General features: G+C 39.8%; 2 protein-coding genes across 2 annotated transcripts; both read right to left on the bottom strand.

Annotated features, from left to right (window-relative positions):
• Positions 1-7,581: 7,581 nt before the first annotated feature.
• Positions 7,582-7,911, bottom strand: LOC104219901 (uncharacterized). The gene has a single exon (XM_009770671.2). The coding sequence runs from the start codon at positions 7,909-7,911 to the stop codon at positions 7,582-7,584; it is 330 nt and encodes a 109-aa protein (XP_009768973.2).
• Positions 7,912-11,491: 3,580 nt separating this feature from the next.
• LOC104219900 (BRI1 kinase inhibitor 1) lies at positions 11,492-12,418 on the bottom strand. The gene has a single exon (XM_009770670.2). It carries the CDS (start codon positions 12,416-12,418, stop codon positions 11,492-11,494), a length of 927 nt encoding a protein of 308 aa, XP_009768972.2.
• Between the last annotated feature and the right edge of the window lie 462 nt (positions 12,419-12,880).

Below are 12,880 nucleotides of genomic sequence, written 5' to 3'. Positions count from 1 at the left end.
TGCATATGTTCGTGAATGGGTTGGGACCACATCTAATAAATGAGTGTACGACAGCCTCCTTGGTGGAGGGCATGGATATTTCCCGTATTCAAGCTTATGCCCAGACCCTAGAGGATCGTAAGCGCCAGCAGAGGGCAGTTAGGGAGCAGGATAGGGGCCAGCATAAGAGGGCGAGATTTGCAGGGTATTCTGATGACTTCAGAGGCCGCATCAGGCCACAGTTTTCGAGGAGTTCGGCGCCACCTGTAGCTAGTGCTCCTCCACAGTTTCAGAGGCCTCGATATGATCGATCCTATTCTGGTCCAGGTCAGAGTTCGCGGGCATCTGGCTCGCAACATCACAGGGATACTAGTCAGATGAGACCCCCAACACCACATTGTGATCAGTGCGGCAAGGCCCACTTTGGACTGTGTCGTCGAGGTTCTGATGCATGCTATTCGTGCGGGCAGCCTGGCCATATGATGCGGGATTGTCCTAATAGAGGAGGTGATGGTATGGCTCAGCCGACTGGATCTGTGTCTGGTTCTTCCTCATCAGTTCGACCTCCAGCACGGGGTTTTCAGCAGTCGACAGGTCGTGGTAGGGGTAGGGGTGCAGTGCCGAGTTCGAGTGGTGCTCAAAATTGAACCTATGCTCTAGTAGGTCGACAGGATCTCGAGTCGTCTCCAGATGTTGTTACAGGTATTATATCTGTGTTTTCTTATGATGTATATGCGCTGATTGATCCGGGATCTACATTATCATATGTTACACCCTTTGTGGCTAATAAGTTTGGCATTGAACCTGAATTGATAAGTAAACCCCTCGCGGTATCTACTCCGATAGGAGATTCTGTGATTGCTAGAAGGGTATATAGAGGTTGCACTGTGATGATTTGTAGTCGTCAAACCTCGGCAAATTTATTTGAGTTAGAAATGGTTGATTTTGATGTGATAATGGGAATGGACTGGTTGGCCTCATGCTATGCAAATGTTGACTGTCGTACGAAGATGGTTAGGTTCCAATTTCCGGGTGAACCCGTCATTGAATGGAAAGGGAACATTGCTACACCGAAAGGTAGGTTTATTTCCTATCTTAAGGCAAGGAAAATGATCTCAAAAGGTTACATTTATCATCTCGTTCGCGTTAGGGATGCGGAGGCGAAACCGCCTACTTTACAATCAATCCCTGTGGTCAACGAATTCCCAGATGTTTTCCCAGATGAACTCCCAGGCCTTCCTCCTGAAAGGGAGATTGAGTTTAGCATTGATGTGTTGCCTGACACTCAACCGATCTCTATTCCTCCATACAGAATGGCCCCGGCAGAGTTGCAAGAGTTGAAGGTGCAGTTGAAGGACTTGCTAGATAAGGGCTTTATTAGGCCTAGCACTTCACCTTGGGGTGCACCAGTCCTATTCGTGCGGAAGAAAGACGGGTCGTTACGGATGTGTATCGACTATCGACAGTTGAATAAGTCTACTATAAAGAACAAGTATCCACTTCCAAGAATTGATGACCTGTTTGACCAACTCCAGGGTGCCAAGTATTTCTCCAAGATTGATTTACGTTCAGGGTATCATCAGGTAAGGGTTAGGGAGAAAGATATTCCAAAGACGGCCTTCCGGACAAGATATGGGCACTTTGAGTTCTTGGTGATGTCGTTCGGGCTAACAAATGCCCCAGCAGCTTTTATGGATCTCATGAATACTATATTCAGGCCCTATCTTGATGTGTTCGTGATTGTATTCATTGATGACATTCTAGTGTATTCTCGTTCGGAGGCGGAACACGCGGGCCACTTGCGGATAGTATTACAGACGCTTCAGGATCGTAAGTTATATGCTAAGCTCTCCAAATGTGAATTCTGGCTGAACTCAGTAGCATTCCTTGGCCATGTGATATCTGATGAGGGTATTAGTGTCGACACTCAGAAGATCGATGCAGTAAAGAATTGGCCGAGACCTACAACACCATCAGAAGTCCGCAGCTTCCTAGGACTAGCAGGATATTATAGGCGGTTTGTAGAAGGATTTTCCTCTATATCATCACCATTGACTAAGTTAACACAAAAAGCTACCAAATTCCAGTGGTCTGACACTTGTGAACGTAGTTTTCAGGAGCTGAAGAATCGATTGACATCTGCACCAGTGCTCACTCTTCCTGAAGGAACAGAAGATTATGTGGTATATTGTGATGCCTCAGGTATAGGTTTGGGGTGCGTATTGATGCAGCATGGGAATGTGATTGCTTATGCATCAAGACAATTGAAGAAGCATGAAAAGAATTATCCAACCCATGATTTGGAATTGGCTGCAGTAATATATGCTTTGAAGATATGGCGGCACTACTTATACGGCGTCCATGTTGACATCTACACAGATCACAAGAGTTTACAATACATCTTCAAGCAGAAAGAGTTGAATTTGAGGCAGCGTAGGTGGCTTGAATTATTGAAAGACTACGACGTCGAGATATTGTATCATCCCGGTAAAGCCAATGTTGTGGCAGACGCTCTCAGCCGTAAATCAATGGGAAGCTTAGTACATATTGAGGCAGGTAGATGGGGGTTGATTAAAGAGCTTCATCAGCTAGCCAATATGAGAATCAGATTGTTAGACTCTGATGACGGAGGTGTTACTGTACAGAATACATCAGAATCATCTTTGGTAGCCGAGGTAAAAGCACGACAATATGAAGATCCTATCTTAGTACGATTAAGAGAAAGCATTCAACAGTGTAAAAGTATGGCTTTTGGGATCGGAAAAGATGGGGCACTGAGATACCAGAGCCGATTGTGTGTGCCTAATGTGGCAGGGTTGCGAGAGAAGATTATGAATGAGATTCATCAATCCCGATATTCCATCCATCCCGGCTCGACAAAGATGTATCATGATGTCAAGGAGCAGTATTGGTGGGATAATATGAAGAAGTCTATTGCAGAATTTGTGGCCCAGTGTCCCAATTGTCAACAAGTAAAGATAGAACATCAGAAACCCGGTGGATTGCTTCAAAATATAGAGATTCCGACCTGGAAGTGGGAGGTGATTAATATGGACTTCATTATTGGATTACCTCGCTCTTATCATAAGTTTGACTCCATCTGGGTGATAATTGATCGACTTACAAAATGTGCCCATTTTCTGCCAGTGAAGACAACTTACACGGCTGAAGATTATGCGAAGTTGTATATCAAGGAGATTGTTAGGCTTCATGGTGTGCCCATATCTATTATATCAGACCGAGGAGCTCAATTTACGGCTAACTTTTGGAGGTCTTTCCAGAAGGGTTTAGGCACACAAGTAAATCTCAGCACTGCATTTCATCCGCAGACTGACGGACAGGCTGAACGTACCATTCAGACACTGGAAGATATGCTACGAGCATGTGTTCTAGATTTTAAGGGGAATTGGGATGATCATCTTCCACTCATAGAATTCGCCTATAACAATAGCTACCATTCCAGTATTAAAATGGCCCCATATGAGGCACTATACGGGAGGAGATGTAGATCACCAGTTGGATGGTTCGAAGTCGGTGAAACAGAATTATATGGGCCAGATTTGATTCACCAAGCTATTGAGAAGGTGAAAGTGATACAGGAGCGATTGAGGACGGCACAAAGCAGGCAAAAATCTTATTCTGATGTCCGACGTCGTGATCTAGAGTTTGAGGTTGGTGATTGGGTTTTCCTGAGGATCTCACCAATGAAGGGTATTATGCGTTTTGGGAAGAAAGGTAAGCTGAGTCCAAGGTATATCGGGCCGTATAAAATTCTTCGACGGATTGGACAGGTTGCTTATGAGTTAGAATTGCCATCCGAATTGGAATTTGTTCACCCGGTATTCCATGTATCTATGTTGAGAAAATGTATTGGAGACCCTTCTCGAGTCATCCCTATCAAAGATGTACAAGTTACAGAGGACCTATCATATGAAGAAGTGCCAGTGGCGATATTAGATCGGCAAGTCCGCAAGCTGAGAACAAAAGATGTAGCTTCCGTCAAAGTATTGTGGAGGAACAAAAATATGGAAGAAATGACATGGGAAGCAGAAGAGGAGATGAAGTCTAAATACCCTTACTTATTCCAGAATAAAGATAACAAGGATGCTGGTGGAAGACAGAATACATTGGAAGGTGAAACGGCTCTATGAGGTAAGCAATAATTTGAGAATACTCCTCCTTAATACAAAATGGTGATATGTAGATAATGTAAATACGCATAATGCTTTGTGTAGCCTTGTGAAGCCATATGTTGGGATTAATTACTTGCAAGTTTTGCTAGTGACCATTTTATAGGGGAAAATTGATCGGAAATTTCCATTGGAATCCACGATGATTTAAACTCCCCATAAACCCTTACATTCGAGGACGAATGTTCCTAAGGGGGGAGGGTGTTACAACCCATATCCACATGTGTTAGTTCATGCCATATATTAGTTAACATAAATCCAAGAAGGAATTATCTTTGAGATGATAAGAAGTCAATCCTATTGGTCTTAAGTGATACAAGAGTGTATAAGGGTGATTAACCAGTATTAGAAGTTAAACGAATCAAGGATGTTGTAACTCGAATTTTCAGGTAATCTAGCGGTGCTTAATACACTCAAGAGGTCATTTATGAAGGTATTTTAATCATATAATATCCGTATCATAAGTCTTGAAGTCAAACGAGTTATGAAACAAAAGTCGACAAAAGTTGTCGCAACTTAGGTTCATAATTTTACTTAAACATTAGGTCAAATGTTTCTAATCTTTTCTCATAATTTACAAGGAATTACGGGGTGATCTACCAACCAAATTAAATATCTATGAGTCTAGTTTCCAACGCATTAAACCGTTCATCGATACGATCTCGGAGTAGAGGGATATTCGCGTTTTCGCGAGACTGCGCCAAGCACCTCTCTATGGGGCCCACTAAGTCGGTTTAAGATATTTGGACCTATATAGGATGACTCCAACCCATTTTAAGTCATTTCTTTTCACTATTTTCAGACCTTAGAACCCTAGGAACATCCTCTCAAGGTTCTCTCAAGATTCAAGACCCAAAAAAGGGCAAACAACACAAATCAAGTGTCGGGAATTCCGTGGCGCTAGTAAGTCTCTTGTTCTTCTTGTTGTTGCTCATTTTTGTGTCATTCCAGCTCGTGTGGGAGGTGGTTTTAAAGGGTTTATGTTCTGTAAATACTCCCTCATGTTCTTAATATCAATCCTAGGTGATTTCAAGCCTTCTAAAGTGATTCTAGTGCCGAAAAACACTAATTGATCGCTAGTTTCGCTTTTTTGTTGTTGTGGCAGCATTGGAGGGATATTTCATGGAAATTTAAGGTCAAATTGGAGTTGTTCTTTCTGTATAAAGGTAAGGAACCTCTTACTCTATATGTATTTAAGATTATCCAAGTTGCGGCTAAGCCATTGAAGCTAGAACTTGTGAGATATATATCGAAAGGCTTGGTAGTAATGTTATTGTTTTGTGGACTGTTTTGCGTTGTTGTTGGGCTGCGTATTTTACTACTATCTTATGGAGTTTTGGAGGAGGAAGGGTGTGGAGAAACACCATATATATATAGGGTTATGGGCTGATAGTTATTCGTAACATTTCCAGGTTGTTTGACACGACTACGGTGGTCGTCGTATGTATGGAGTGATTAGGCTATGTGTGGACTATTTTGGGAGGCTCAATATGTTTATTATTGATGTTGTTTGGGCTGTTTGGTGACTGTTTTGAATGGTGTGAGGTCATATATATAGGGGAGGTGCTGTCCGTTTCATCGTAAAATAGGTTGTGGTCGATACATAATAGTTATGACGCTTAAATGATAACGATAGTATCGTTTCTCTTATTGTAGACTAAGGAGTTTTGACAATTGCATAGCTTGAGATTGGGGCAGTATATACAAGGTATGTGAGGCTATCCCTTTCCTTCTTTTGCACGACTCCGATTGTACATAATGTAATGAACGAGCTTCCAAAGATACTCTACTCTTAGAAGCTAGCAGTACTTACATTGTTTTCCCTCTTATGGAACGATTGATGTTAATGTTGCTTCTCTTATTCTTATGTTATCAATGTTATTGGTACTTCCTGATTCTTATAAGGTTCATAGTGAAGAGTTAGTCCTAATAACGTGTATAGAGGATACCGACCTTACGTCACTCCGAAAGGTTTAAAATGTGATTCCATGAGTCGAGCATGCATTATATATATGTATCTATTTTACTCTACCGAGCCACGCTATAGTTGGCCGGGTACGGCACCTATTGTGCAACCACTGATCAGTTGGGTTTTACCGAGCTCCACGTGGCCGGGTACGATTCTACCGAGCCTATTATGGTCGGGTACGATATGATGATGATGATGCCCACAGAGGCGAATGCTTTAAAGGTTTATGTATTTATACATATGTATCATGCATTTCATGTAAGTAGCCCTCAGAGGTACTAAGATGTTACAGGTTGTATATTCTCTATCCTTGCTTACATTACTGATCGCATTTATGGTTCCTTGCCTTACATACTCAGTACTTTATTCGTACTGACGTCCTTTTATTTGTGGACGCTGCATGTCGTGCTGCAGGTCCTGATAGACAGGCAGGTGCAGCTCCCCCACCACAGTAGACTGTCTAGTTCAGCGGTGATTGGCGAGATCCCTTCTCCGGACTTGCCTTGGTCTTGGTATGCAATTTTTGTTATAGACATTATGGGTATGTCGGGGCCCTGTTCCGGCTATGTTGCAACACTTATGTTCTTTTAGAGGCTCATAGACAGGTGTCGGCTCATGTATAGTTTGGTATGCCTTGTCGGCTAGTTTTTGTTGTATAGTCTTTCATAGTAGCGTGGTAGCTCATACCTTATACGTAGTTTCTTGATTGTCTGGTCATCCCCTGCTATGTATTTTCATGCCGTCATATTTTATTGCTGGTTGTCCATGATCTAGGTCTACCATTTATATTGATCTCGTCAGCCTTAAAAGATAATAATGAAGGTTAGATGAAATGTACGTTGGTGCTCGGCAAGTGTGGTCGGGTGCTAGTCATGGCCCTTCAGTTTGGGTCGTGACACTTCTCCTCTGTACGTGCACGAACCATCTGAGCCTCGTTACCCGCATCTTGTCATCCATGGGAGCCAAGCCCACCTTCTCCTGAATATCTTCATTCCTAATTTTATTCATCATGTGCCTGCACATCTACCTCAACATCATTATTTCTGCTACTTTCATCTTCTGGATATGTGAATTTTTAACTGGCCAACACTCAACCCCATACAACATGGCCGGTCTAACCACTGCTCTATAAAACTTACCTTTGATTAGAGGTGAAACTTGCTTGTCATACATGACTCCAGATGCAAACCACCATTTCATCCACCCACCCCAATACGGTGTGTGACATCCTCGTCGATCTCCCCACCCCCTGGATAACCGACTCAATGTACTTGAAACTACCTCTCTTTTGAAGGACCTGCGATCCAAGCCTCACGTCCATACCCGCTTCCCTCGGCTCGGCACTGAACTTGCACTCAAGATATTCCATCGTAGTCTTGCTCAACTGAAATCCTTAGACTCAATGGCATGTCTCCAAACCTCCATCCTCTCATTAATGCCGCTTCACGTCTCGTCAATAAGAACAATATCATCAGCGAATAACATACACCATGGCACCTCCCCTTGAATATGGTGTGTCACTGAGTCCATCAGGGAAAATAAGAATGGGATGCACGCAGATCCTTGGTGTAACCACAGTATAAAGAACAGAGCAAGAGACTCCAAGAAATGCTCAGAGTCGCCTCCCACTGTCCTAACTCGAGTCTTAGCTCCATCATACACTTCCTTAATTGCCCTAATGTAAGCAACCGGCACACCTTTAGCCTCTAGGCATCTCCAAAGAACCTCTCTAGGAACCTTGTCATACGCTTTCTCTAGATCAATAAACACCATGTGCAGATCTTTCTTCCTATCCTTGTACTGTTCCACCAACCTCCTAATAAGGTGGATAGCTTACATAGTGGAACGACTCGACATGAACCCGAACTGGTTGTCAGATGAAGACACCGTCTTCCTCACCTCGCTTCTACCACCATCTCCCAAACTTTCATGTTATGACTCAATAATTTGCTACCCCTATAGTTGTTGCAACTCTAGATATAGCCTTTGTTCTTATACAACGGAACCACTGTACTCCACATCCACTCATTCGGCATCCTCTTCGTCTTGAAAATAACATTAAACAGTCCAGTCAGCTACTTCAAACATGCTATACCCACACACCTCCAAAATTATACCAGAATCTCGTCAGGCTCGGTAGTTCTGCCCCTGCTCATCTTACGCATAGCCCCCACGACCTGCTCAACCTTGATGTACCTACAGTATCCAAAGCCACGGTGGCTCTCGGAATGCCCCAACTCGCCTAGCACAATATCCCGATCCCCTTCTTCATTCAGAAGTTTATGAAAGTAAGTCTGTCATCTCCGCTTAATCTGGGCATCTCCCATCAATACTCTATCGTCTTCGTCTTTAATGCACGTCACTTGGTCCAGATCCCGAGCCTTCCTCTCTCTCGTCTTGGCCAGCCAGAATAATTTCTTCTCCCCTGCCTTTGGTCCCCTAGTTCCTCGTATAGACGACCAAAAGCTGCAGTCTTAGCCTCCGTGACCGCCAGCTTCGTCTCCATCCTAGCTACTTTATACCTCTCTTTGTTCGCTCTAATTTAACCAGAACATAATAAATTGTTTCTTCGTACTCCGAACCCATAAACTCAAAATCCTAGCTCAGTATGGTGCCAAGCATAAGCGGATGCTTCATACAAAGTTCAGCTTTATTCACTGTTTTTAACTCGAGTTATGCATACCTGCCGTTATAACAGAATAGCAAGTACAGTGTTATTCCTTGTGAATTGACTAAAAAGAACTTGTAGACCCCAGCCCAAACTTGTAAGATTGGCATAAGCCACTTATATGTCAACTAAAACTATTTACAGTAGTATATGTTTTATCCCAACACATTACAGTTTATCTTTGTTTCCCTATCGAAGGTATAAAATGTCCATTCGACACCACGTGAAATGATGCAAAGATTCGAAAGGGAAAAAAACCAAAAGCTCTAGGATAGTTGAATAGTCCTGTCACCATTAGAGAGTTGTCAATCCAAAAGGACTATTTGACTGGAGAAATTTTTTGTATGAGTTAATGCATGAGCACATAGAAAGCAACATGTTACACATGCGATGTTTATGGTGTTCCATTACTACACCAACATAGCTTCTCACTCTCTATGGTCCCTTCAAATATATGGATGTATTCACTGTTTACTTTTTAAAATCGATATACATAAATTATACAATATTAATTATATATGATAATCCACATGTTATACAAATATTTTATAGGAAAAACTACTTAAAATGTCAATCTAGAAACAATTTCAATCAAAACTAGCCCACAAACAAAATACTTACTAAAAATGGCCCAAATCTCATTTTAATCCAAATAATTTTCAATTAATGTCAATTTTTAAGCATACAGTGAGCTAAGTGAGTTTCAAAGAATCGAGCACCTTAATTCGAATTAGAAATCACGATTAAATGTTAGTTTGTTAGATTGAGTCGAGGGATTAAACTAAAAACACCATGAACAACAATGAAGCTTGTTTAAGCTTGAATTCAAAATTTTAGATTTTCGAAATTAGAATTTGTTCGAGTTAATGTTCTTGAAATAGATTGGGTACATCTTAAGAAGTGTGAATCTCAATGTTTGGATAATTTGGTGGAGATTATAGGTGATTTGAATTGAAATTTGAGTGAAATTCGAAGTACACAAGATGAACATAGAAGAAAATGATATTTGTATCTCACTGTGTATTTTCGTGTATCTTTTGTGTATCACTTGTATATCAAATATGTATCTCTTGTGTATCTCCTATGTGAGATACATGTTAGATTCATATGTCGTAGAGAAATTTTAAACTCAATTTCAACTGCAAATTTTGATTCAAAACTAGTCTAAATCATCTTTAATCTTCCTCAAATTTCATATATTGACTCATTTACGTATTTTCAAAACATACCCATTGAAAAAGGTATCTTTTTGCTTAGGTTTTTGGAATTTTGTATATTTTTTTTCTTTGTGGTTTATCTTTGCTACCCCATCCATGAATTTTTTTGTTGTACTCCTATAACATGAGGGATGGTGTAAAATTTTTTGACCAAGTTTCATGGGTATGTCCCCCCCTTGGAATGTCATCTCGTACTGGAAGAAGAAAGGGCCACCAAAGGAAGAAGCAATTATAAGGTTTAATTTGAGACTGACCACCGATGGTCGATTAGCTATTTTGATCATTAATTAAGAAGCTCAAATGATAAGTTCAAATTACTATCCTATCAACTTTGACACATCAAAAACAAACCGAAGTTAATTGATAGTGGCTTGTGATACGTGTGTGAACATGATAACTCGTGAACAATATGACTGAAGAAGAAGATTGCCCTCAACATTAGGTAATTTGTACTTTATTGTACGTAGTTATTTCTTATATCATTTTCTATGACCTATTCAACATCTTTAAATTCATATGATTCAAGTGACTAATCACTGAATAAGCATGGATTGCTTGCCGTTTATTGAAATTGTTAATTATACACGTACCTTTATTCTATTGGTAAACGCAATTTGATATTTTACATCATTAATCTTGATAGTAGATATCGTAGAACTTGATATTGACAATTAATTAAACAATTAAATAACCAAAGATCAGAGGATGAACACTCAAGTTTCAAGACAATAGGTAGACCCTAGACCAAATTTATTCTTTGCATAGCCTTGACCTTAGCATGATTTCAAGATAATCAAAATCAATTTGAACACTTACTAACTTGTAATATACTCCCTCCGTTTTAAGGTAGGTAAACTCATTTGACTGGGCATGGAGTTTAAGAAAAGAGAGAAGACTTTTGAACTTGTGGTGTAAAATAAGACACATATATTTTGTGTGGCTATAAATTATTGCATAAAGGTAAATTGTTTCCAAAAGGAAAGGGGTCATTCTTTTTGGCACGGATCAAAAAGAAAATAAGTTCACATAAATTGAAACGGAGGGAGTAGTATGCAAAAATAATTCCTCAAAAAGAAAGAAATGATCAACCTATTATTATTTGAGGAATTAAACAAGATTTTCTTTGACCTTGTTTTTGCAAATAGTTTTTAAATATTTTAAGTTATTAACTATCGTAATTTATAGTACTTTTTATAAAGTTTCTAAATACTAAATGTTATTTCAAAACTTAAAAGAATTTATGTTCAAATTCATATGGAAAATTAGTCAATTTGACATTCCAAAAAGAGGGAGTATATGGCTTCCATGTTAAAAATTTAACACGAATCATAAAATATATCCGATATCATGTTGTAAAATACTTACATACATTATGATACACAAGAAAATTAATTTGAAAAAAAACATTGGTACCAGCTGTACTATAAAAGGGTAAAAAAAACAGAAGAAAATTAAAGCTTCTCCAAACCTAGTCATTATGGGATTTGACTTTGTCTTCAATTGAAATAGATTTCTTACAATGAGCAATTGCAGCTTGTATAGCAGCCTGCAACTCTTCCATAGTACTATCACTTGAAGAAGTAGAAGAAGAAGAAGAATTAGGAGAATTATAAGCTCCTGTAGGTGTAGCTACAAGAAGCCCACTATTTGTAGGAGATGTTCTCATTGAAGCTGGTGCTGAATATAATTGCTCTTTCCTTCCATTAATCTCTTTATTCTTTCCTCTTAAACTTGATAAATTCCCAGAAAAAGAATAAGCTTGCCTATGAAATTGCACATTCTTTCTGTTGCTGAAAGATAAAAGAGGCCTAACCATTCTTATGTACCTCTTCACAACTTGACTCATCATATCAAATTTCAGCTTCCTCCTTTCATGTGATCTCTCTTTGTTTTCCTTTTCTTCTTTACCTTCATGTCCTTTTCTTCCTTTTGGTAAACCAAACAAGGAAAAAGACTTTGCCTTTGGTTTTCCCTTAGATGTATAAGTAGTATCACAAGTGTCCTTATGATCTAATACTCTTTGATTCTTGGAATTTTGGACTTTTTGATCTTCAAAAAAATGATCTCTTATTGGAAGAGTAAAACTATCCATTGAATTGGTGGAAGTGCGAGGGGAAATGGGGAGATGGGAAAGAAGGTGAAGAGGAAGTAAGTGGCCATGGAAGAAAATATCATCAGCTGGTGATAAATCTATGGCGAATGAAGAAGAAGGAGGGATTTGTTTATTTGTTTTATTATCTGCAGGTGATTTTGGCGTTTGTTGAAAGGAAATAGTGAATGAGAATTCATGTGAAGGAGATGATGAAGATGAAGGTGGTGGTGAGGTTGCACTACTGCTACTGCCATTGTGAGGATCACTTTCTTGATTTCTCTGTTTCTCTTCTTTGTGGTTCATGTTTTGGTGTAATTGGCTGTCCATATGGAGGATATGTGTTACAGGGTAACAAAATTGCTAGGAAGATCTAAGATGGGGTGTTTCTCAAACTTCTCTTCTTCAACTCTTTGTTTGAAGGGACAAAAAGAAATAAGTAAAAAAAAGATAAGGATATGAGAAGAATAGGTCTTTCCAATGGTGAGAAGAGGGGGAGGTTACTTGTTTGTAACTAAAATATCTTATGATAGGCTTGTTGTGTGGCAATTATAGTAAATGGACATAGTCAGACTGTCAGAGGCAGAGCCATGATTTCAACCTTATGGATTCTGGATTTTAGAATGACGATTTTAAATGTTAGTGACTGGGTTTTAAATTTAATATTTGTACATATTTAATGAATTCTATACATCAAATACACTATTTGAGCAAAAGCTACAGGGTTCGATCGAACCCATATTTCGACTTGCGCCTCCGCCCCTGGAC

Source organism: Nicotiana sylvestris, chromosome 10, assembly GCF_000393655.2.
Source record: "Nicotiana sylvestris chromosome 10, ASM39365v2, whole genome shotgun sequence".
NCBI lineage: Eukaryota > Viridiplantae > Streptophyta > Magnoliopsida > Solanales > Solanaceae > Nicotiana > Nicotiana sylvestris.
The sequence above is the reverse complement of the archived record's forward strand: the minus strand, read 5'-3'. Positions and strand labels throughout refer to the sequence as shown.

Excerpts from the sequence above, each read along its gene's own strand:
- LOC104219901 (XM_009770671.2), bottom strand. The coding sequence starts at position 7,911 with ATGGTGTTTATTGATCTAGAGAAAGCGTATGACAAGGTTCCTAGAGAG.
- LOC104219900 (XM_009770670.2), bottom strand. The coding sequence starts at position 12,418 with ATGAACCACAAAGAAGAGAAACAGAGAAATCAAGAAAGTGATCCTCAC.